Source organism: Pygocentrus nattereri, chromosome 24, assembly GCF_015220715.1.
Source record: "Pygocentrus nattereri isolate fPygNat1 chromosome 24, fPygNat1.pri, whole genome shotgun sequence".
Lineage (NCBI taxonomy): Eukaryota > Metazoa > Chordata > Actinopteri > Characiformes > Serrasalmidae > Pygocentrus > Pygocentrus nattereri.
Window position 1 is genome coordinate 4,654,609 of NC_051234.1, and position 25,973 is coordinate 4,680,581.

At 41.6% G+C, this 25,973-nt stretch overlaps 1 protein-coding gene across 4 annotated transcripts in view; it reads left to right on the forward strand.

Moving 5' to 3' along the window:
- rgl2 (ral guanine nucleotide dissociation stimulator-like 2) overlaps positions 1-19,313 on the forward strand; it is a 38,555-nt gene extending 19,242 nt beyond the window's left edge. For 2 of the 4 annotated variants that reach the window (XM_037534119.1, XM_037534121.1), the window contains 16 exons: positions 249-448; positions 1,345-1,398; positions 2,524-2,717; positions 3,692-3,804; positions 5,987-6,202; positions 6,326-6,429; positions 8,325-8,409; positions 10,955-11,011; positions 11,566-11,652; positions 11,785-11,817; positions 12,793-12,914; positions 13,007-13,096; positions 14,948-15,038; positions 15,368-15,592; positions 16,906-17,020; positions 17,287-19,313. In XM_037534119.1, the coding sequence (XP_037390016.1) occupies positions 249-448; positions 1,345-1,398; positions 2,524-2,717; positions 3,692-3,804; positions 5,987-6,202; positions 6,326-6,429; positions 8,325-8,409; positions 10,955-11,011; positions 11,566-11,652; positions 11,785-11,817; positions 12,793-12,914; positions 13,007-13,096; positions 14,948-15,038; positions 15,368-15,592; positions 16,906-17,020; positions 17,287-17,465 (1,965 nt within the window). In that variant the 3' untranslated portion in view covers positions 17,466-19,313. Of the gene's footprint in view, positions 1-248; positions 449-1,344; positions 1,399-2,523; positions 2,718-3,691; positions 3,805-5,986; positions 6,203-6,325; positions 6,430-8,324; positions 8,410-10,954; positions 11,012-11,565; positions 11,653-11,784; positions 11,818-12,792; positions 12,915-13,006; positions 13,097-14,947; positions 15,039-15,300; positions 15,593-16,905; positions 17,021-17,286 lie in introns of those variants that run through there. The other 2 variants (XM_037534120.1, XM_037534122.1) reach the window with 2 other exon arrangements.
- The last annotated feature ends 6,660 nt before the right edge of the window (positions 19,314-25,973 follow it).

Below are 25,973 nucleotides of genomic sequence, written 5' to 3' on the forward strand. Positions count from 1 at the left end.
CCCTAGATCACCCAACACATGTGAAGATATCTTGGTGACACACTAGACATATCACGACATTATAGTTTTTATTTTGAGCTTTGCTAATAAGCTGTAATGGAAAAAGTGCACCAGCAAAATCGTAATTCCAGAAGTGCAATGATTTTTAATTGTATTAGACATACTAAGTGAATAAGTGATGAATAGGAAATGCCTCCAACCATTGCAGCAATGAAGCTGCAGGTCTCATGTTTGCTCTTGTTATAAAGCTCCTGCTGACCCTTCAGCCTCCTCTCTCGCAGACCGCAGGCCAGCGCTCACAATGTGTGAAGGCTGGGACGGAGGAGAAGCTGGTCCTTCACCTCCTGCACTCCTTCTCCATGGAGGACTCGTCATTCATCTCCATCTTCCTCTCCACTTACCGCTCCTTCACCACCACACAGAGGGTGTTGGACATCCTGATGGACAGGTAAAGCCCCAGGGAAAAAAATATGCTGGGCTGTGCTTTAATTATAACACAATATTTCAGGAACAGAATCTTTTTGGTTATTGAAAAGGTGTCATCTAATCAGATTGTTGTAGGACAAGTTCTGATCTATGGCTATGTTCACATTACAAGCCTCGCTGCTCAAATCCGATTTTTTGCTCAAATCCGATCTCTCTGAGTCGATGGTTTGCACTTGTGTAGGTAAGTGCATCTTCAAATTCAAATCGGTCATTCATGTGATGAACCTGCGTCCTGAAATGACCCTCATCCTACTCAGTAACGTCACGTGACTGAATCACTGCATCATCAGCACAAACTAACGAGCAGAACGAGCTTCGCTGAGAAGATCATTAACTCTGATCGGCTCTCAGCTTCGTAATGTGAACGTAGGCTGTGTTTCTTATTTTGGTTTCATCGTCACTTCACAATTTCATAAAGTTCAAACTGCGTAAAGATACAGCTCTGATCCCAAAACCACATGATTGTTTTTAGTCATAATCATAGTCACGACACTGTTATGAGGCTTATCGGCACACTCAGTAAATGAAAAAACAATTTATTATCTAACAATTAAGTAAATTATTACTGATTTATTTTGGTTGTCTAATCAGAAAAGTAATCCTTACACCCAGTAATCCAGAAAAAAGTGAAAATAAACTGATTATGCTTGTTTTACGTAATTGAAAGGTAATTATGTAATCCAGATTATATATAAATCTAATGTGTGTGTGTGTATATATATATATAATTTATATTATATATGTTATATTTGCAAGAAAGTAGCAAAGTTTTTTTTTTTAATCTGTCTATATTTGTAATAGCTATTAGATATTCTTTGTAGATTCTTAACCAATTTCTGTGTTTTTGTTGTTGCTCAGACTGGGAAACCCACCAGGAGAGAGTAGCAGTCCCACCCGGCAAGCCTTCCACAAGTAAGTTTATCAACTTATAGTATAACAGTATAAGATTTTTACATTGGAGTAAACGTAAAAGTCCAGTAAATGTCATGACTGGTCGTAAATCAGTGTTTCTCACCACCTTCCTAATGTAATCTAATACAATCTTAATTATTAAGCCTGTTAATCCTTAGTATAGATTAATGCTTTACTGCTCACCCTGCAGAAGCGTGTCTGCTGGTCAACTGCAATTTGAGAAATGCTCGTGTATTCTGTCACCAAGACATGTTTGATTTATGGGTGTTTACTGTGTTATTTGTGGTGTTATACAGTATACAAATGCATCCTGTAGCACAGTGTTCTTTCCCTCGGCCTCATTGGTTTGACAGAATTCAAGACACACATAAACGATGAGTTTTCATTCGCTATTGTTCTGTTACATCGGCACCCAGCAAAGGCAAATACATCATCCAGCCATTGTGAATGCCTGAGGTGTCCACCAATCCTGACTAGTAGCCTAGCCACAAATGGATGCTAAAGACACAGGGGAGTTTTTTTTATCCTTTCAGCCTGAGAAACAGAGTTTCTTTAGCTTCTGAGAAGTCGTGTCTGGTGTCTGAATAATCCTTTGTCTGCACTGTAATGAAATAAAGAGCGCTACGCTTGCTTTTAAAAAATAAGCACAAGACAAGAACACACCTCGAAGGAGTTGGAGTTTTTCTACCTTCTTCCGCCTTCAAGACGCATCATCAGAGGGGAGTTTTCCTAGTCTTTAATTTGAAAACATCTCCACTAGAAACCACTGCAGCAGCACTGGAATAGGCAGATACACTAGTTTTCAACAGGCGTGGTGATGGTTAAATTGTTAAGTTTGGCCAGAGTTTCCCTTTAATTAATCCCAAATAGACTTGCTTCTGAGGCACTACTGACACTGTATGACGGACTGTTGTCTTAAAAATGTAGACAAACGTATGATGTGGAGCTAAAACCAGAAGTAACCACCATCTCGAAGCCTGAATTTTATCCTTATGTCTACATTTTGTTATCTGTTAGCTTCAACGACAGAAGCAAAGTAAGAACACTAAACATGTTTTGGCTGACCGACTACATTCGTGGTGAGATCTGAGCCTGTCCCTCTATGTGTGTGTGTGCTGTGTCCAGGGCGGTGTGTACCGTGTTCAGCACGTGGTTGAGTGAGTATCCGGAGGACTTTCGCTCTCTGGGGGATCCGTCTCGCCTGCTGCGCCTCGCCCCCCTGCTGCCCCCGGACGTGGCAGGGGCTGACCTTAGAGGCAGGCTGCTCAGGATCGCAGAGGAGCTGAGCGAGAAAGCACTGATTCCTGACCAGACTACAGGTCAGACTGAGTTTTTGCACCACAGAACCTCAGTTTAGAGAGCCTGAATCAATAACCCTTCCTTTAAGATCAACCTGGAATCAAAATCGAACATTTTACCTTGTTAGTTCATGTCATATTCATCGTGATTCATTATATCGTATTGTTTAGTAGGTAAAATCTTCTGTGAAAATGTAAAGACTTCTGCCCAGCCCCTAAAACATCTAATGCATTTTAATTACATAACTGTGTGCCAATGGGCTGGGGGGAAAAAAACAAACAGGTAATATGTTATGATTTCTGATTTAAGTTAACAAGTAAATCAATTGAACTTAAGCTATCAAATATGAAACCTGATCTTCTCTTATATAGTATAATAATTATTGGTATGGAATAATGATAATGAGCATAATATAATAATAAAAATAGTAAGTAAACAACAAGAAACAATCATTTCACCATTGCATTTAAGCATTCCTTCGTCTCTCATTTGAAAATTCTAGATCTAAAACTGATTTGGGGTCTGAGTTGGGGTGGGCAATATGGCAAAAATGTCATATCATGATACTTAACATCACTAAACACAATATTTTGACCCTTTTTTTTACACTTGCTCTCTTAGTAATTAGACATGCAGTTGGTCAGTGTTCTGTAAATAGTGGTGATATCCAGAACATGCTCACAAAAGCAGATCACCATCATGTTTATCACCACACCAAAATTGATCTATGAATCTATGATATAAGATAAGATAAGATAATCCTTTATTAGTCCCACAGCGGGGAAATTCACAATGAAATATCAATGAAATATTGTCATGTTGCCCACTTCTACATTGATTTTCACTTGAGTAATAACACCATTTGATTGATTTTTAACTTGCAAGGCTGCATTTTAAAGCTGTCTATATTTTTTGAACTTTGATGATGTTTTTTTTTAACAACTCTATTAAAACATTCATTGAGTACAGAAAACACAGTTGCTATGCCTTGCAGATCCTGCAAGTTCTCTCCTCCAAACTCCTCCTGACCCTGCAAGGTTTGATGCCACCAGCATTCTGGGCTTCCCCTCCAGTGTGATAGCCGAGCAGTTGACCAAGATCGAGACGGTGAGTCTGACACACACTGATACACGTGTACAGGACCAGTTAAAGGTTTGGGCTCTTGGGTGAATCCAGGCTTTTTATAATCTTAAAGACATTTTAAAGTGTGCTTAAACACTTTAATTCTGGTTCAAAGACAGATATAGGTGGCAAAGTTGATGTAAAAAAGTATTTGCAACGTTACATTTAAAAAATATTCCAACAAGTAGTTTTCAGCAGGTCTCAGCACGCTCGTTTCTTCTTCAAGCCTGTTGGCAATGCATCCCTGGTGGCTCCTCGTGAAGCTGTTTAAGAGAGTGCCAAGAGTGTGTAAAACTGCATCAAGGCAAAGGGAGGCTGCTTGGAAAAGTCTAAAACAGAAGATATTTTTGATTTGCTCAGCGGTGTAATCAGAGAAAAATATAAATGATAAAAGAAAACAGAAAGCGCAAGCAATCTTAAGAATAATGTCTTCTAAGGCAGGGGTCTTAAACTTCTTGGACCGGTATCCAGCACAGCTTGGTGTGTTCCTTCCTCAAACACACCTGATTCAACTCATCTGTTAATTACACTATATGTGCAAAATTATTCACTCACCCATGCAAATCATTGAATTCAGGTGTTCCAATCACTTCCATGGCCACAGGTGTATAAAGCCGAGCCCCTAGTCCTGCAGACTGCTTCTACAGACATTAGTGAAAGAATGGGTCGCTCTCAGGAGCTCAGTGAATTCCAGCGTGGTACCGTGATCGGACAACACCTGTGCAGCAAGTCCAGTCGTGACTACTAAATATTCCACAGTCGACTGTCAGTGGGATTATAACAAAGTGGAAGCGATTGGGAACGACAGCAACTCAGCCACGTAAAATGACAGAGCGGGGTCAGCGGATGCTGAGGGGCATAGGTCACCAACTTTCTGCAGAGTCAATCACTACAGACCTCCAAACTTCATGTGGCCTTCAGATCAGCTCAAGAACAGCGTAGAGAGCTTCATGGAATGGGTTTCCATGGCTGAGCAGCTGCATCCAAGCCTTACATCACCAAGCGCAATGCAAAGCGTGGAATGCAGTGGTGTAAAGCGCCGCCACTGGACTCTAGAGCAGTGGAGATGTGTTCTCTGGAGTGACCAATCACGTGAAATGTGAAACAAAATTTCATCATTGTGAAATGTGAAACAAAAAGTTGTGAGTAGCTCCACCCCCAGCAGTGCAATATTTTATTATTTAACTGGTTCAAGTGAGTTTCTGCTGTTTATTTGAGTTTAAGAAGTGTAACAATTAAGAAGACAGTCGTATGTCAGTAATGCAGTGGTGCAGCCATTTAAGCATTGGTCCTATGGCAAGTTCAGTTCCTGGCAATGCTACAGCCATCCGTGGTCAGGAATTGGAAAGAGCACATTGGTGTTGCTTTCTATGGAAGGCCCTCCCTCTACCCCATCACTCAGCACAGTGCTGGCCAATTCGAGTGTCTGTGAGCTAACACGACAGACTTCTCCTGCAAGCCTGTTTAGCTGTCCAGTGACGTTGCTTCATGTCTCAGAGGAAGAGGACTGGGAGAGACTTAGCCAGCAGATGGAATTGGCAGTGAAGAAATTTGGGAGAAAATGATCCGTTTTTTTTCTAGTCTGGTATCAGTATTAGCCCTATGATTTTCATATCAGTCAGTCCCTACTTTACAGGATAGTGCAGAGTAATGTTTGTTTATTTGAGCTCGAGTTATGTCCAACACTTAAGTGTTGAGGTTTTCCTTCTTTGCTGGCACTTAAATTGAAACCAGCATCCAACAACAATTTAACAGTGTCTACTCTTCCAGTTGAGGATAAAGCCACCATGCACTATAACCTGATCGCTAAGTGCACCAATATTGCATGTTGGTATGTTGAATGGTATATTGATATGTCAGTTGCTGTTTTAGCAGCTACCTAGCCAGGTACCTTATGGTAACATTTCTAGCATGCTATACTGCTCCATTTAGAACCCAACCAATCATAAACAAAGCTCATAGTATTGTATTATACCTTCACTGGTAATCCAAATTGTGGAAGACAGTAAAAATAGAGGAAAACCCTTAATGAGTACCCAACTTTTGGCTGCTACTGTACATCCGGTGCCTTAAAAACATGGACAAAACACTGTCATCCACTAGGAAGTTAGTACTGGTTATTTGCATGTATATTATATTCTTGGTTGATTTACTTCTCTGTCTATAGGAGCTCTTTCTGAAGCTAGTGCCCTACCACTGCCTGGGTTCCCTTTGGTCTCAGAGAGATAAGAAAGGCCGGGAAGGGGTGTGCTGGTCGGTCAGAGCCACGGTCCGTCAGTTTAACCGACTGGCCAACGCTGTGACCGCCTCCTGCCTGTGGCAGACAGAGCTGAAGAGCCAGCAAAGGTCACGCCTTCTGGAGAAATGGATCAGCGTGGCCGAGGTTAGAGTGGTGTAACAGTGATTTCAGGCCTGCAAATGTTCTGTGCTTTCTGCAGCTGCTGAATAGGTTACGTCCATTCAGAAATGTCTCAGAGACGTCTTTTTTCTGGTGGCTCCTGTACAGGCATGTCGAGCTAGGAAGAACTTTTCGTCCCTGTATGCCATTGTGTCGGCCCTGCAGAGTAACCCCATCCACAGGCTGAGGAAAACCTGGCAGGAGACGGACAGGTCAGTGTCTGATCTCCACAGCGGTGAACAAGCACATGATAAGAACTGCGGTTAGCCTCAGGCAAGGCCGTCTCTAGAAAAACCTCTGTTTACAAAAATGTACAGAGTGAAAAATATCCTAGTCAATGGCCTAAACTTATGATATGTGTCAACCTTCAGCGACTAGCTTTGTTGAGACATGCAGTATGAGGCCAAAATTATCCAGACACCACTTCTAACAATTGAATTCAGCTCATTGCTGATACAGGCATTCAGTTTCATGCATTCAGCTTGTATAATCTCCACAGAAAAGCATTGATAAATAGAACTATACTGTCTGGAGCAGCTGCACATGAGCCTAAGGTCGTGCCCAATGCCAAGCATCTTCTAGAGGGGTATAAAGCCCCCCAGCATTCTGTGGAGCAGTGGAACTACATTCCCTGTTGTGATGGAGCTCCATCTAATACCTTAAAGATGAACTAAAGTGATGTTTGTAACCTAGAACTAATCATCCAACATGACTACTTGACCTCGCCCTGGCTGAATGCTATTAAATCTTCAAGGCAGTGTCCCACCATCTAGTGTAAAGCCTTCCCAGGAGAGGAGAGCTCCCTATGAATACCATTGATTTCACAAGAAACAGCTGGTGTCTACAAACATTTGGACATGGGGCAGAGTTACTAACATTTCCACCATCACAAGCCCAGTTTTGCCATTAAAAAGCAACTGTAACAATTTACTAAAAAGGCGGGATGGTCCTTTAGCGCCCACAATAAGACCAAAGGGGTGATCACTGCTCTAGTACACTGCATTTATAGCCGTTCTCTTTGCAAAGCACAAAATACCTTTAAAGTATTATTATGATGAAGCACCTACTCACATTTACCATGATTGACGGTAAACACTGATGATATGCTGTTTAAAGCTTCTTAGTTTTGATGCTACCATGGCTCCCGTTGAGTTTTTCTAACACATTTATTTCTTTTTCATGAAAAAAGACTAAGACAGATAAAAAGTTTTTCTCTTGCACTTGAAACTACCTTTCATACGAGAAGCACATGAGCCAAACTTATGGTTATAATGTTCTAGTCATATGTTAATTGAGAAGTCGCGTCTTTGCTCATTTGCATTAAGACAACCTACTAAACTGGCTGCCCCCACCAGCATAAAGTGCCAGTAATAAGTGCCTCTCTTAGTAAATCTGCCCCATAGTGTAACTGTAAACAAACAAGCAAATGACATTGAGTTTTTAAAATGAATTCAGTTTGAATTAATGGGGGGCCATTGATTGTTTAGCGCTTGGGCCTATATGATCCTAGTTACGGCACACTTTTGATGAAGAAATGTGCACAATTCATGTAAATGAGAGGTTCGTCAGAAGGCGTTTCATCTTCAAAAAGCACTAATGTATCACTAGATCATCAGTGCGCTGCTGTACCAGTTCCACAGCCACTAACATGACACTACCATCCTGGTTCTGAGAATGGTCTACCACCTTAATAACAGTCCTATGCAGTAGTCCTATGGTGGTTTGGTTACTCTCATAGAGGGGACTGAATAAATTGTGCAGCAACACACGAGGTACAGTCAATGTAGGTACCTAATAAACTGGCACCAAGGTAACAGTACATCATACAATGTCAGAAGCCACATAAGTCAATATATGTAACATTTCAGACATATATGTGCTAATTTAGGCCTGCAGTTTGCACGGTGCTAATCTGTTTTCTTTGATTTAGTACATTTGAACTGATTATTCACCAAAGTATTCCTTTACAGGCTTAACTGTGTATTTTTCAGTTAAAAAAACTGCTCTGCATTATTGTGAATGGGCTTGGCGTCTGTTGAATCTGGCATTGTGAGTATGCAGCAGTAAGCAGGCGGCTCAGAGGTCATGCTCTCTGTGACCCTAACAGGGAGGCAGTGAAACGCTATGAGGAGCTGGCCTACATTTTCTCCGAGAAAGACAACTACTCCCAGAGCCGCGAGCTGCTCAAAGAAGTGAGTCACGCACCAAGCACAAAGGTTCTTATTCAAAACACCATCCAGCTCTTTCCGTTCGGGTGACGATGACATAGACGCCTCCATTGTGTGACTTGGTTCTACGGATCGCGCATTACTGATGAGGCTGTTTGCTGCGTGTCTTTGTGTTTTTAAGGCTATTCTGGGCTGCACCATAGTGACGATTCAGAGAGGGATAATAAGGGACGAAGAACTGATGACACACATAAAATGAGCCATTTACTGCCAGTCATGCAAAGTAGCAGAGGCTCATGTGTTTCATTAGCCTGCACTTTTTTAAGTTCACTGATGTTAGTTGAATTAGAATGGTTCTCCCTTCTTAAAGGCCTAGTTTTGTGAGCTCATTCTGTAGCCGACCGCATGCCTGTATAAGGGTCTGTGGGTCTAAATGTTTTTTGTTTTGTCTACACATCTAAAAAGGATGGTTTTTCATAAGGACAGTGGATCTATGTAGAACCTCTGAATAGAACCATTCTGTGCTTAAATGGTTCTTTGCATGATGAAATGGTGAAATGTGTTGTGTTTGGTTCACTGTAGGACTTTTTTTGAAAATGCAAAGAACCATTTAAACATTAAATGGCTCTATTTGGAAACCATGGTTCTAAACAGAACCATTGCTTTTACTCAAGAACCCTTAAAGAAACATCTTTGTGTGTATGGGTGAACATGTTATGAGAGTAATATATATATATATATATATATATATATATATATATATATATATATATATATATATATATATTCAATTCACTTTTCTTACATTGTGTGGCATTGGGAAGCAGTGATATAGAGCTGTGTTCCCTGAAGTGGTGAGACCTGACTTGTGACTGGTTAGATCCATTCCACTGTAGCATAGTGTTGCTTATAGGCAACAGACATATTTCTGCAGTCTCATAACAAAAAAAAAATGATACTGAATAGAGGTTCAAAGAGGTTTTGTCAGTGATTTGCTGTATGACCACCAGAGGTCTCACTCCCTGGAGTACTAGCCCTGCTCCAACCAAACCACCTGCACCTTATTTCAGTAATCAGCCACTGTTTAAATACCCCTTCCTTTCAGCCAGGCAGTGTGAAGTATTGCCAGTTCACTTGTGTCTGCATACTGAGCGTTTTGGAATATCTACCTGTCTTGTGTTTCTGACTCTCTGCCTGGACTTTCGGATTTTTGCCTTTGCCTTTTTTGCCCCTTTGTATTGGATGATTGGTTTTTGGACGGACTTACTGGTTTTGACCTTTTTTCTATACCTTTTGACCACGAGTTTTGGATTGCCCCTTTTACTATTAAGTCTGCATATGGATCCTTCTTCAGTGTCTGAGTCTGTTGTGTCACAGGTTTAAATGTGCCCACTAAGAGACAATATGACCAAGAACATGATTTTTATTGACACACTCAAACTCTTCCCTTTACTGTTAACCCTGTCATTGTCTTGAAATATGGATAACGTTATAGTAAAGGGAGGGAAAATGGTTTGTTGCCCTGAGGCAACATTGTGCAATAGAAGGTTAAATAGGGCAATGCTTTCAAATTGTTCCACAGTGCGTTAGTTAGATGGTGCTGATTTACAAGAATGACCTTCATTTTTTCCCACTTGGGAAAGGGCTTAGGCCCAAAGTTCTTATATGGATAAATCACAGACACAACTTCAGAGGTCAATAAGCACATATGCTCAGACTAGAAGTAGAACCTGGATTGATTCCAGGTAAATGGTAGTTACTGGAAATGAGATATGAGTGCACCTTATGGCAAATTCCCCATTAACACTTAAAGTTGGCCTGCTAAAATGACCATATTCAGTTTTAAGTGACCTTTATTAGTCCCTTTATTAGGTAGGGAAATTTCACCTCCACATTTAACCCATCCGTGAAGTGAAACACCACATACACACACTAGGGGCAGTGAGCACACTTGCCCGTTGGGCAGCCCTATCCACAGCGCCCAGGGAGCAGTTGGGGGTTAGGTGTCTTGCTCAAGGCCACCTCAGTTATGTACTGTTGGCGCTGGGGATTGAAGCGGCAACCTTCCGGTCACAGGGCCAGTTCCCTAACCTCCAGCCCTCGACTGCGCCCATTGTAAATTAGCAAAAATGACCGGAAGGTCGCCGGTTCGATCCCGAGAGCCGACAGCACATGACTGAGGTGTCCTTGAGCAAGACACCTAACTCCCAACTGCTCCCCAGGCGCTGCAGATTGGGCTACTCACCGTTCCAGGCAAGTGTGCTCACTGCCCCCTAGTGTGTGTGTGCTCACTAGAGTGTATGTGGTGTTTCACTTCACGGGTGGGTTAAATGCGGAGGTGAAATTTCCCCGTTGTGGGACAAATAAGGGTCTCTTACTCTTAATCTTAAATGTCAAGCTACAGAAAAAGACTGATACTGTGTTGACACTCTCGAGCTAGCCTGGGTTTCCTTATACGCACATAAGCACCCCCAAATTTGAGTGAACAGCACTATTTCCAAAAATGATACACCACACAAATACACAAATGGCCACATTGTCTGTAATAACTCACCCTTGTCTTGTACAGGAGGGAACTTCCAAATCCGCTAATGTAGACACTAAAACCAACAACAGAAGACACACGGTAAGTAAGCCTGTCTGTTTCAGCACTAAGCAGAAAGAAAATAATGGGCTTCTCTCATCACCAGACCTTTCTGAGTGTAGTTACATCAATATAAATTTATTTTATGCCTATAAAATGTTCAGAGAAACTGTACAGAGTAAAAATCTCCGCTAACGTCCAAGCTAAGGAATCAGTTAGCTGGCTGGCTCGCTAATCTTGACTAAATAGCCACTGTATTCTTTTCCTATTATCTTTTTTACTTTGTCATTTTATAATAACAGACACAACAACTATTTATCAAGTCTAAAACTGTTGCTTATATCTTTTTATGGGTACCTGCTATCTAGCTAGGTCATTTAGCTAATGTTCAGGGTGAGCTAACAAGCTAGGTTAAGTAGCAAGTAAACCCAGTGAAACCAAAAGCTTAAAACCTTCTTTCTGTGATGCAAAACAACTTGTTCACTCTTACTTGGGTCTTTATTAACACTTTAATTGGTGTTTGGTCGAGTTATTACTAGCGTAGCCGTACTCTCACTTTCAGTAGTACTGAAAACGATGCTGTTTCTGTTCTACAGTCCAGTGCTCAGGGAACCGTGCCGTACCTGGGCATCTTCTTGACCGATCTCACAATGCTGGACGCTGCAGTAAAAGACAGACTAGAGGTAAGACGTATGTGCCAGTATACACGACCCGTTGTAAAGAATTTGTAAAGTCTTGTGTCCATGCAGTACAGATGGGCATATCCACGGGTAAACAACTGAAACAAATAAACAACCTCGCTTTTCTTTCCTCAGAATGGCTTTATCAACTTTGACAAGCGGAGACGAGTAAGTTGTTTTTTTGTTTATGAAATGAACATTATGTTTATTAAGCGAAATTCCGCCGATTTTGACCAAAATTTGGCATAATATATTCGTTCAAATGCAAATAAACTAATCTCAGAGCATTTTAATGCGAAAGTGTGCACTGAAATTTCAAACTCTTCTTTACGGTGGTGGTGATGGGAGTCAGGGGTCACCATATCTACAAAACATGAATTTTATTTACTACTAACCTAAACATGTTTATATGTAATGTTGATAAGAGCCAAATTGGGATAATTCTAGTCATGCGGTGTATTCGTCACCATTTCATGTCGCAGTTTTTCTGTGATGTAGCTTTTGGAGCAGGGGTGCACAGTTTGGTAACTTTCCTGCTCAGACACACCTGGTTTCACTCACCTGTTAATTGCTGGGTTTAGTGGGTTAAGTAGGGAAAGTTCCAAGCTGTGCTGGACACTGGCCGTCCAGGACCGAAGTTGTGCACTCCTGTTTTAGAGGCTTCAGATTTCGATCACTAACTACCTGTAATTCTCACTTGCTAGGCTTCTCTAGAACCACAAATAAAAATAAAAAGAACACTCCAAACGACTTTGTTTACACCTTAATGATTGAATCGGGCACAAGAATTGAAAATTGGTGGTGATTCTTTTTCAATGTTGTTATTATTGAAATGTAATAATTTAATATTCTACAAATAACTAATTCACACACAAGCAACTTTACAAAATAAATGACTGGATCAGCCATTAAGGAACTCTACTATTGAGAAATCTCTCTCTCTCTCTCTCTCTCTCTCTCTCTATATATATATATATATATATATATATATATATATATATATATATATATATATCCTATACACATTTTTCAAACATGTGCAACTTCACTTTGATTGCATATGCTATGTAAGTGTACTGTAAGTTTTAATGCCACTGCAACACTTTCAGAAATCCATTACTTTCTCTTTGTCCTTCCCCAAAGGAGTTTGAGGTTCTTGCCAAAATCCGGCTCCTCCAGTCGTCCTGCAGAAACAGCACTTTCCGAGCAGACGAGTCGTTTTTGCACTGGTACCACAGTGTGCCTACGCTGACTGAAGAGGAGAGGTAAGTTCTATCGTAAGTCATTGTTATTTTCTTTCAAATAATCTGCATATGCTGTATGTGGTGGATGACGTAGTGTGTGTTGTTTATTGTAGCTACAGACTGTCCAATCAGATTGAGGCTCACGGTGAACCAAGTCCTGGGCGTGCTCTGCACCCTACAGTGGTCATCACAGAGTGTCCTGAGTAAGCTCCGACTCACACTCACCCAACACTCGCTCAGTCATTATATGAGTATCTAGTTTGCACAATGTTGCAACTATACAGTTTTTGGCAAAGGGTTGAATAGCTTTTGTCCAATTACCTGCTTTGGTGATTGAAGTGAAAACAAGGCAACACAGACTCTACAGAAAACAAAGTGCCATAACTTTTGCACTGGCCACATTTTATGTTTTCTATGTTAAAATCAGTAAATAAACAGTAATTGCGCATGAACATGTGCCTCTCTGTGGAGGATGTGTTGCTTATTCTCATGTAGACAATCAACACAACGTAATTTGACCAGGGGCACACAAACTTTTGCACATGAGAGTACACAGCAACAGCACACAGTGAGTACTTCTGTCTGTCCATCCACTGCACATGTGAGCCAGAGACTACCTGTAAATTTACCTGGCAAATGATTTGCACTCGTTTTCACTTCGATTTATGAGACCTACAGTTAGCTGCATAATTATTGGCACCCTTGGTAAAGATATAAAAAGTCTTAAAAATGTCTGTGTTTTATTACCTCAATGTCACACTGAAATACAGGACTTTGAATTGAAGTAAATTTAGTTTAAGGGACTAAAAGCCTGCATTTTTAAGAAAACCATTATTGGCACCCCTGCAAATACTTTGGCCAAGCTCCTGCAACTCTTGATGACATTGGAGACCACTCCTAATATCCATATCCTTCAGGGTCCTAGGACTCTTCTCTTCAGCTCTCCCCACTAGGGTTCAGGTCAGGAGACTGGGATGGCCATGTCAGAAGCTTGATTCTGTGGCCAGTGATTCATTTTTTGTATGTATGTTTTGGATTATAGTCTCTCTGGAAAATCCAGCCACGACCCAGTTTCAGTTTTTATTAATATTGCTTAACATTGAGTGCATTTACATGCATTTCTGCAGTGATCCGATTATTCAAATGGTCAAGTAAACATCATAAATGGTTCTAGAACAAAAAATCTGATGAACAGAGCTGGATTTTAGCCCAGTAATCAGATTTCTCTGTACACGTGAACTCTTACTCTGATTTCTTTCGGATTTCTCGGTCTGTGCATGCGCGAGAACAGACTGCCAGATCCAACAAAACACTTCAAAGCAGCGCTGAAACCAAACATGAAATAAAGGATTTAAATATTCTTCTATGTTTTCAGGGGAAGTGGCAAATGTTTTAAAAAACAAGCCTCGGCATGAAGCTCGAATATTTCATTACGTTTACGTCACGTCTTCTTCTGTGAGTTTATTGGCTGGTTGCATAGCAGAAATCACTGTCTGACTCATGTAGACCCAGAGTTTTCTCAATATCTGATTACTCAAGCGCATGTAAACGTGCTGATCGGATTACTGACAAAATCAGATTTTCTGCAGATTATTACGTGCATGTAAACGCATTAGATGCAGTATTATCCGATCCAATGTGGTAGTATCCGAGCAAGGTTTCCAGGGCCTTTGGATATAAAAATGCACCAAAACATCACAGATCCTCCACCATGCTTAACAGTGAGCACGAGGCTCTTTCTTATTCATGTTATAAGATGAAACGGTAGCTCTGAAGCTTCTGCTTCAATAGTAGACTGTTTACTGAGATTGGGCATCATATCTGCAGTGGACGCAGAAATCCATATGTGTCAGTGTGGTCTAAAAAGCCTTCCTGCTATTAGCTGGAGCCCCTTTGTTCGGAAACATCGCCGTTTTCTGTCTGTTCAGGATAAATCCTGTAAACAGCACATGCTGACGAGCCGCCTCGCTGAGTGCAGTTTGTGACAAATTGGATTGTTCTGTTTTCAATTCTCTCCCTCTCTGTCTCTCTCTCCCACTCTCTCTCTCTTTAAGTGCTCTCGCCGTGACAAGCTCGGGCGTCGATCCTGATGGAATATTTGACTTCCCTTCGCCTGTCAATCACTTGCTTTCAAAGCTTGCCAAGGTAAAGGCCAGAATCTGCAGTACAGTTGGCTAACATTGCTCTGTTGGGTTATTTAAGACCCATCTCTGCCCCACGATCAGCACTACTTATAGTTTTTTTTTGAAAGTCTTTATATTGTCATACAGTCTCTACATTTTCTGACCTGTTCATCCTGCCATTCTGCTCGGTTGTCATTAAAAATATACAGAAGAGCAATATTATTCTTTTAACTTTGCTCTTCTGTGTCTTTTTATCCCCTTTTGCCTCCATGGACCACCTTAAGTTCTTGTTTATGATGTCAGTGAGTATCCTTATCGTTACCCCTCTATTACCACCACCTGTTATTTCAGCATATGAAATCCCCCTCCGTTTCCTGTCTGGATGTTGATTCGTCCCCACCGCCCACTGACCCCACCCCCTCCACACTGATCACACCCACTGTCGTCAAATCACATCGCCGCTCCGTCTCCTGTGGAAACGCTCCCTCCAACACCTCCCCAGGGGCGGGGCCAGACATGAGAATCGTCAAGATACGGATGGATTTGCAAGACGGGAATTTGTATCGAAGCATTCTGGTACTGTCTCATGATGCTTGTGTGGAAGTGTGCCAATGTTTTATGCTTTTATCTTCTATTTTTTATGCTTTTTTTCCTTCAGCCAAGACACTTTTGGTGTCTGAAGTTTGCTGCTTTAGTTTTGCACTGGAGCTACGGGGCTAATGTAGCCTACAGGTTTTAATCAGCAATTAAATGTTATACCCTTGCCTTAATCTCAGATTAAGTAGACTCAATCTGACACTGTATGACCTATTGATATCTATAAAAAGGATTTCAGTTTCAAGATAGCTCTTAGATATAATAGCTCCAAGGTCAAACTAAAGAAGCAAACTTTAGACAACAAACACGTCTTGGCTGGTCGACTTATTTCACTTCTAGTCAAGACGGCCACTGAGTACAAGTTATTCATTTTGCAGCGTCAGGTAAAAAGTGAAAAATATGTGTAATAGAAAATACACAGAAGCCTCAACAACCAAATATAGATTACTTTTTTTTTACAGTATTTAAAATGTCCACTCTTGCCTTTATTACAGCTTCCGTTCTTTTACAAGAGACTTTCTGTGAGTTTCTCAGTAAAAACTAATTTCCCACGTCTGAAAAAGTTCAGTCATAGAAGTTGGTTTAGCGTTTTCTGCTTCTCGCAATCCAAGAAATCCCAGACACATTCATTAATGGTAATGGGATTCCAAGAACACCAGCTTGCCTTTGTTAGAAGAGCAGACGCTCTTCTTTTTTGTCCGTTCCCTTTTCTCAGTGAGGTTCTTCTTGACAGCTTCTTGACATCTTCTCACAGTGGAAGGATGGACAGAAACACCTGTGGATGTTTTCAGATCTGAAGCAGCTTGATTTTCTCCTCTCGCTCAAAGACGAGAGCTTTCATTGCTGTTTGTCTGGTGGGGAGAGTTTTGATGGCCTACCAGGTCTTGCAGGGTTGTTAGGAGGCCCATTTCTCTATAGCTTTTCTTCACAACTCCAGTTTTGTAAAGTCTTATTCTTTCACTCAGTTTCCTTTGAATGTTATCTTCCTTCTGACAGTGGATTATAGTATATATTATCTCTTCAGAAATCTCTCCTGAAAAATAAATAACTTGTACTTAATGGCTGTTCTCACTGGAAATTCAATGCAGTAAATGAAGGTTGGTCTGTTTTGCACAGTGCTATATATATACATACACATTTGGGAAACGTTTACTATATCGTGCTCATATAAACAATATTTCACTCCTCAATCTTAGTCCTAATTGAGGAGTTCTGAGAGACACTGCTGCCTCTGAATGTGACCTAGATCACTTGTTTGTCTATTCAGTTCTTTCTCTTTTGCTTTGCCTCAGGTTACTAGTAATGACAAGACTCCCACTGTAATCAGCTCTGCATTAGAGAAGCACAACCAAGACCCCCGAGAGGCGTCCAAATACGAGCTCATCCAACTGCTTCCAGACGGAAAAGGTACGCTCACACCTTTTCCTCTTCCTTTACATACTTTCCGTGTAACGTTCAGGAAGATGGTTCAGCAAAATGCAATAACATGGTAAATATGCTAACTCCATTCTTTCCTGCGGCGTTAGCATCCAGCTATTGTTGGCCACTTAACCACAGTATCGCTTTAATGACTGCAGTGGAAACTCAGGGAGGCCCTTTATTCTTCTGGGTGTTTTCTCCATAACCGCGCTGCTTGGTATTATGAGCTCTTCCCATTTTTCCCCAACGGACAGAGTTGACAATACCCGCCACAGGAAATGTCTTCTACGCCATGACCTCAGCCAGCACGGACTTCCTGCTCAGAAGACGAGGGGGAAACACACCGCTGGGCTCGCCGTCTCTCAACGAAACCAGCGCAACTTTTCCACGGATCAAGGCCAAGGGCCGGAGACTTGTCCGAACACTCTTTTAACACCAGTCAAAACATTACTTACGCTAGCCCCTGTACTTCAGTACATACTAATGTGAGGGTAAAGCTAAGCGGCAGTGCATTTCTCCTCGAGTCGTATAGCTACTTCAGCCATATATGTGAGAGCAACCAGCTACATATTGAAGGAGCTGTTCATACAGAAATTTAGACAGTTTTTCCCTTACCTGAAATGTATTCGATCAATGTGTGGCGTCCTAAGTTTGCATCCTGGGTTTCGCACCGCAGCTACAAGGCTAATGTAGCTAATGGAAGCTTATGTGCCAGCAGTTAGCTTGGTGCATGGATATCATCACAAATTTGCCTAAAACAGTATCTAGGAATCTCAAATAGACTTGTTTACATGGTTTCTGATACTGTATCGCGCTGTTCTCTGTGAAAAAGGGCAAAGGTATGTCTCATAGCTAAAACCAAGTACTTCAGCTATCTTGAGACCTGTTCATAGCTACATTAGCATCTGTAGCTGCAAAAGAAGCAAACTTCAGACACCAAATGTGGGAAAAGTTGTGTAAATTCGATTTTTCACAGAACTATTCTGTTAATATGAAGCTTAGGTTGGATTTTCTCTCAGATGTTGGCTAAGCCTAGTTAAACATTGCACTAATTTTTCAGCATTTCATTTATGGCATTTGGCTGACGCTCTTGTCCAGAGCAACTTACAATTTGATCATTTTACATAGGTAGGCCAAGGTGGTGTTAGGAGTCTTGCCCAAGGACTCTTATTGGTATAGTGTAGGGTGTTTGCCCAGGTGGGGATTGAACCCCAGTCTACAAGGCAGAGGTGTTAACCACTACACCACTACACTATCCCAACCACTTCAAAGGTTCAACCTGTTTCAACTAAGTGATGAGGACAGTGACGTCGCCAACTTCATGGCTTTTTCAGGTTCCCCTGTCTACCTCTAGAGAATTACAGTTAACGTCGGTTCAGGCAAACCCATAAAAAGGCCGCATTATCAGTGAACCGTTGAGCTGTTGAGCTAACAAATCACAACACAACAAGATGACATGTAGCACTTAAGGGTACTTACCAGACATGTCTTACAGTAAACTGTTAACTATGGGAATCTGCGTCAGCATGAAGACTGACTTACTTTGAAGGAAAAGTTCTGTCAAAAAAAAAGCTAATGTCGCTAACAGCCAATGAAAACGAGCAGCCATCTGTTAGAATAATGTGAAAGATAGCATGCTAATTAGCAACCACCAGCTTTTTCATTCACTATTAGGTCTACGTTAGCACAGATGGTTGAGCTGTTTCTTCAAAGTAACACGAAGAATCAACCCGTATAATATGAAAACACTGCCGATCTTTCTCACCAAGTATGCAAATAGACGATGTCACACGTGGTTCTGACTGAAGTTTCACACAGCTGTGGATGTGGTTAGGCTGCCATTTTTGTCACTTACAAACCTTCTTTTTTCACTCGCAATATCCCACGAACACTGTCCAGTGTCAGTTCACTTCTTATAGGTGGTTAAAGTGACAGTTCAGGAAATATTGACACAAATTTCTCCCTTAACACACGTCATGCATCAGCCAAGACATATTTGGTGTCGTTTAGCTCTGCACTGGAGCTACGAGGCTAAGCAATGTGGAATAGATTTGATTAAAACAGGCGTCTTCATTTGCTTCAGGCAACATACCTTCGTCCTAGGAGTGGGTGATATGCCAGTGTTACATCACAATACTTAAATACCCACGACTGCTTTGGGGGCAGTTGTGGGCTGGAGGTTAGAGAACTGGCCCTGTGACCAGAAGGTTGCTTTTTCGATCCCCAGCACTGACAGTACATGACTGAGGTGTCCTTGGGCAAGACACCTAACACCCAACTGCTCCCCGGGCACTGCAGATAGGGCTGCCCACCGCTCCGGGCAAGTGCGCTCACTGCCCCCTAGTGTGTGTGTGCGCTCACTGACGTTTACTTCACGGATGGGTTAAATGCGGAGGTGAAATTTCCCCATTGTGGGACTAATAAGTATCACTTAACTTGACATTTTCAGGATACCCGAGTACACCTAAATCCACTTTCTAATGAAAAATGTAGTCACGATTTGATTATTTTGTCTTTCTCTAGATAGCAGTACCTTATACAACACATGATTCCGATTCCTTTTTAGCTACGTTAGCTACAAGACCAGAATGCAAGCATGTCTTGGCTGATCAGGTGCTTGATTTAAGGGGGGAAAAGTGTACATTTGACTTTTTTTTCCCCCAAAACTGTCACTTGAAGACCAGTCTTTTCTAGAGTAGTTGAAGCAAACGTTAGGCTGCATGGCTGTTAAACGTGACACATGTTTACCGCAGACGGAAAAGCAACACTTCATTAAGTAATTTGCATTTAAAACTGAACAAGTCAGACTATTAACTCCATAGCAACAATACAGATAGGTGTATGGTAATGAAATCTTTGGTCATAGCTTTAAAACAGCAGCTCCTGTGAACCCATACTAGCACACAGTATCTCAGTGCTTTTGAAGTCTCATGTGGACTGAGGCGCTGGAGGTGTGGGTGCTGGGGAGAGGAGCTGTTTCTCTTTGGTTTGGAAGTTTCCAGCATTCGTGGTGAAGTGCCTTGTTATCGGTGCTCTTGCTTCTCTGCAAATATAACGCAAGTGTGTTCTGCTGTGTTGCTCAGGATAAGCTAATGTTGTACATTCAGTCCTGTATAGTCGAAGCTGAATTCTGACATGTTTATGCACTATATATACAGCCTATTCTTGTATGCAGTAAATTTTCATTTTGATATATATTGGCTTGGGAATTATTCACTGCGCTCCAGAACTGGGAATTCAAATCCAAAAGGATGTATGCATATTTTATTGCACATTATTATAATCAGTTCTACTATGTGATGCATTTTAACGCCTCTTTTAGGAGGATATTGCCGCTGTCAGAACAGTTTTTCCTGACAGCGAGAACATGTAAGAACATTAGAAGGCCAGTTTTATAGTCCACCAAAATATTTTGATGAAAAGCCTTTATCGTCACATAGTCACCAGAGTAACCAGCGAAATTGTGATCAACCCGTCCGAGCACATACAATATGACAAGGGGGGGAGACAGGACAGGAAGACAGGAATAATGGAAACTACATAGAAACAGAATACATTGGGGGAGGGAGGAGACAAACCCCCCCCCCCCTAAGGAAACTCAGTCTGGGAACAGAGAGAAAAAAACACCTCAGCATTAGCACACAGTTCCACACACACAGAGTCCATGACTTGCAACGGGGATGGGGATGGGGACGGGGGGGGTGGGATGGGGGTGCGGACAAACCCAGCACAGCAAGCAGCCATCCGGATCTGCAGCCATTAATCCGGCGCTGATCAACAGACCCGTCGTACCATACTGGGGGGGTAAAAGCGGCGAAGGCGTTGGGAAGGGGGAGGGGGTAGGAGGGAGTGAGGGAATGGGAAGGGGAGGGAGGGGAGAAGGGGCCTGAAGAAGACGCCCTACTCGGCATCCCAGTCCAGGTATCTTTGTTCGCAGGGTGGTATGGCGATAACACAACAAAATTGCCATGGAGACAACCTTGATCGGGCCCAGGCAGAGTCAACAATCAGCAGGAATCCAGGGAAGTGGGGGAGGGATGAAGAGCGTCTCGCAGCAGTGTTCCTCTGGGGGAGATGTGATGTACCAGCCAAGGCCAAGGCCTGCGCTGATACGGGGAGCCGAAAGCAGATAAGAAAGGGGTTGCAGGCTTCGAGCAAGTAGCCGTATTTTTTACGGTAGCTCACCAAGTCCATTATGGTCACACAAACGATCCATTTTCCTTTGCAAAGCCGCCAACTTCTCCACGATGTTATCCAGGGTACGACTTACACTCAAAGTCTGAGTGTTGACAGCTCTGCCCACCACGTCAATCATGTCGGGCAGCTTCAAGGGGCCGTGGACAGCTGCCCCCATTCTGCAAATTTTGCGATACACCAGGGAAATGCCTAATCCAATCAGCAAAACACCTGTGATCATGGTTCCGAATAGGTAGACGTCCTCAATATCCTCCACGGAGAGAGCCGCCAGGCACACGACACGCCACCTCTCCCATGCGTCCATCGTGTAGCCAGCTGCAAACGTTCCGGCAGGACAGGTTGGTTCCCCCGAACCAGGACTTCTCGTTGAGAAGATGGTGTCAATTTCGTTGGGAGACCATTTGATCAAATCCATTTTTTAGGTTTGAAGAACAGCACGGAGAGAGTCTGTCAGTGAAGAGCTCAGACAGTAGACTAGACACAGAAGCAAAGCAGGAGAGATAAGGGAGAGGAGAGGGAGAAAGTGCGACCGCCTTCGTTGAGAGCCAAAGTAGAAGCTAACAGTTTTCTCATTTCTAATTTTCTAGCTAACAGTGTCATTTGGTCAGAAACTGACCACTGATAAAGTACTAGAGGATGACTGAGCAGCAACTGGTTGAGCTATTGACTCTACTAACTTTACATCTACAAAGGTAGACGTGTCTAACAGAGTGGATAGTATGTGGATAGCACTGCTCTCTCTGATCCACTCATACCAGCGCAACACACCACCACACCAGTGTTGCTGCAGTGCTGAGAATGATCCACTTGCTCTGTGGGGGTCCTGACCATTGAAGAACAGGACAAAAGCGGGATTATGTATGCAGAGATGGACTGCAGCCTGCAATTGCAGAACTACAAAGTGCACCTATGTGGTAAGTGTAGCTGATAAAGTGGACAATGAGTTTAGATTGCCTAATAAAGTGGCCAGTAAGTATTTAATCATGTAAGTTTATAAGTGTCATCCACATGAAGTGCTTACAGTTATAGTGTACTGTGAAGTCCAGAAGTGCCTGGACAGTGGCACAATTATTAGTGCTGTAGTTCCAGGCTCCAGCACATTGCAGGAGAAATGAAATGAAACTGTGATTGAAGTTCAGCACACTTACACAAAGCCAAAAGAAGCTGAGGCAGAGCTCAGGCAAAGGCCTAATCCTATTTCTGATTTTTACCACTACCCCTTGTTTTTGAGTACCACCTTACCCCTTGGAAAGGAATCACCTCAAATAAAGAGGCGATCCTGCCCGTCTGCAGTGACAGTAGAGAAGTTCAGCTCCTCACTGCTGGGCTTTAGTTAAGTTTAGGGGATCAGACGCCTTCAAAGAGGTGGGACAATTTATTTGTTAGTGCCCACCCCTAATTCTTTGGTGATGTGAAGCTGAAGTCAGCCATTCACCAGCGTCTTGTTCAAATTTTTCTGTTCTACCCTAAATGGACCAGCAGTACCAATCAGGCATCAACACTGCTGGACTGTTTAAGGTTGAATGGGAAATTTAGCTAAATAGCAATTCTATCTTTTACATTTTGCTGTTTTTTTCCATAACTCATAACTCTGTTTGGAGTGTGGCCTCTGAAAACCCTCAGATTGGAGGGCCATATAGCCCTAACACCTCGCCCTACCCCTCTATCTCAACAAGAATCGGGACACCCTACCCCAGCACTGAACGTGCAAAACAGAGGGTTAAGGGTGAAACGGGACTGGGCCAAAGTGTCACTAACTGAGGCCCTAAGAAGTACTTGGACATTTGCGACGAACTTAAAAACGTATTACGTTCATACTGGTAGCGAAGGTCACACCAAGCAGACGGTTTTCTTTTTGGCAGTTTTTCTTTGCGGACGTCTGCAGGTTTGCATATGAAATGGTTTTGTACACTTCAGAGTACTGACGTGGATGATCAGAGTTCACTGGTGATGTACTAAAACTTACTTTCCTCCAAAGTTAAAGCACTTTATGAAGAAATCTAAAGAACTTTATTCAAGTGATTCAAGAGACATATTGTAGATTGTAAAAACCTTATGAAGTATCGTGATATTACATTTTGCCATATCGGCCAGCTCTACACCAAACAGGTCTCGATTGATTTATTATGTGGCGAGGTGCAATTGTTTAACCCTTGTGTGGTGTTGTTACCCAGTGGTCTGGTGGACGCACTGCATTATTGTTTTATAAATCAATACAGCCACACTTTATATGGTTAAAACAACAGATGTTTAAAATATCACACGTGGCCAGTGTAAGGTTCTCCTTTAGCAGCTGTAGCCAGTCAGCAGCCTGTCCATGTTGTCTACCCTCACACACACACACACACACACAAACAGCAGGCCATGTAGGAGGAGAAGAGTGAAGGACACAGCACCTCCACACTTTCACTCCCCGCAGGTTCGGCCCAACACCACATGTGTAATATGGGTTATTTTATATGTTCTTCACAGAAAATGAGCAAAGACCAAGAATCTGAGGTTGAAATAATAATACATCTCTTCAATTCTTTTGGTAAACATTAACCACACAAGGGTTAAATCTGATTTTTTGCATATTTACAGCTATATTTGGTAATCCAAATTAAATGTGGCGCTGCGCAGAAGAAAAACAGTCATTGTTCAGCACTTACGGACTTAACCGTATACAAATATACACAGAAACACTTTGTAAAAAATGTCTTGCATGAAACAAAAACGCATTCAGTGTAAAAATGAATGCTTGATGATAGAAACGTAACTAAGCTCAGTTCTGAACACTGAAAGCAAACTAAAACATGCAGTTTTTCCATGAGGTGTGCCGTAGCAAAGGAAAATGACTCATTGCTGCAGACACTTTCATTCCGTCATGAACATGAAACCCACAGAGCCCGAGGGGAAGCTCTGTTATAGTCTCTCCATTCATCTGACATGAGTGTAATGAAAAAAGTGCATCTCCAGTCATATACAGCTGAAATTCCCCACAAATGAAGGACTTGGCTGTTCCTATCCATTGAACAGGGTTAAAGACATTAGGCCTCATTCACCAATAGCTTCTAAGAACGGTTCTAAAATCTACATACACAGTTTTCACGAAGACTGACATTCACCGGTGTTTTCTTGTTTTGGATTTATTCTTATAAGTATATGTAGAAATCCCAAAAAAAATCCCAAATAAGAATCTACACACACTCAAGAGCACAAAGGTGTGAACAGTCCTGTGGTTTAATAACACGTCATGAATCTGACATACGTTTTCTTAGGACCTTCCTCAAGAAGAAAAGACTAAGGAACCTACTGGTAAACGAGGCCCAATGCTTCTTACCAGTGTGCAAATAAGCCACCTAAAGTTTTAGACGAACACATATGGAATTAAACAGCCTTGATTAAAACACAAACTATGCCAAACACAGAAATGTAAACCCAAACCTACATACAGTACAGTAAAAATCTGATCATAAAGCTCCGTGTTTAACAGGTGTACTGCAACATTTGATCAGAATACCATCTGAGACACAACAACAGTACATATTTTACCTTAAAAGTGCATTAAAAATGTCTTAAAATCTTGATCCCATAAAAAACTCATTACTATTATTCTATACAGCATTGTTTCTGTGCTTTCATTGGACTGAACCTGTTCAGCAAGTAGATCTGAGGCAAATTACAATAATCAGTGCATTATACTCCCGAATCCCCACAGTCTCTTCAGTACCTCATTACCAGAACTGCAACAGATCCCATTCATTTTCTATGGCAAGCGTTGTGGTTATGATAAGCAGGTGCGCTTTTCATGATGGGAGATGTTATGCGTCAGAAAAATTCTGATTATTCTACCCAATCGACATTTCAGAAAATATAAGCTCCGTGGTGAATACTACGTAGACCTAATGAGAATTCAAATAAATCGAAGCATTGATTACAAAAACACGGACTTAGCAGGATCCCATTTCGATTGAACGGTGCAGGCAACACCATCATAACACAGGGAAAGAAGATGGGGAATGCATTTGATTCTGTCGCTGCAACGGACCAATGCAAAAGCAACAAAAAGCCAGAAATAAACCCCAAGCAGATACACGAACAGAACCAGTGTTCAGCCAATGCACTGCAAACGCAATGGCTTGTTATACATATACACACGTGTTCTTATGCTACAGCGGAGATTCTAAAGCTTGTTAATCAGTATGTTACACTGAGTAGTACAAACTACTATTGCTTTTATGCAATTTATTATTAAAATATTAAGAGTTATATTTTAGAAATTATACCCGATTCACTATATAGTGCACTATTCTGAACTATATCAGAAACTACACCCTATTCACTATATAGTTCTGAACTATATCAGAAACTATTCTGTCAAAGAGTATGTCTCATTTTCTTTATAGTGCACTATTTTGGGCTGTATCAGAAACCATGCACTATTCACTATATAGTACAGGATTCTGAGCTGTACTATTCCTAAAACAATTCCCAATTAATAGCGTTACAGTTTCTGAAATTATGCACTATATGGACAATGCGGCATAGCTTCTGACATACTAGAATAGAATAGAATGGAACAGAATAGAATAAAATAAAATAGAATGGAACAGAATAGAATAAAATAGAATAGAACAGAATAAAATAGAATAGAATAGAATGGACCAGAATAGAACAGAATAGAACAGAATAGAATAAAATAGAATAGAACAGAATAGAATGGAACAGAATAGAACAGAATAAAATAGAATAGAGCAGAATA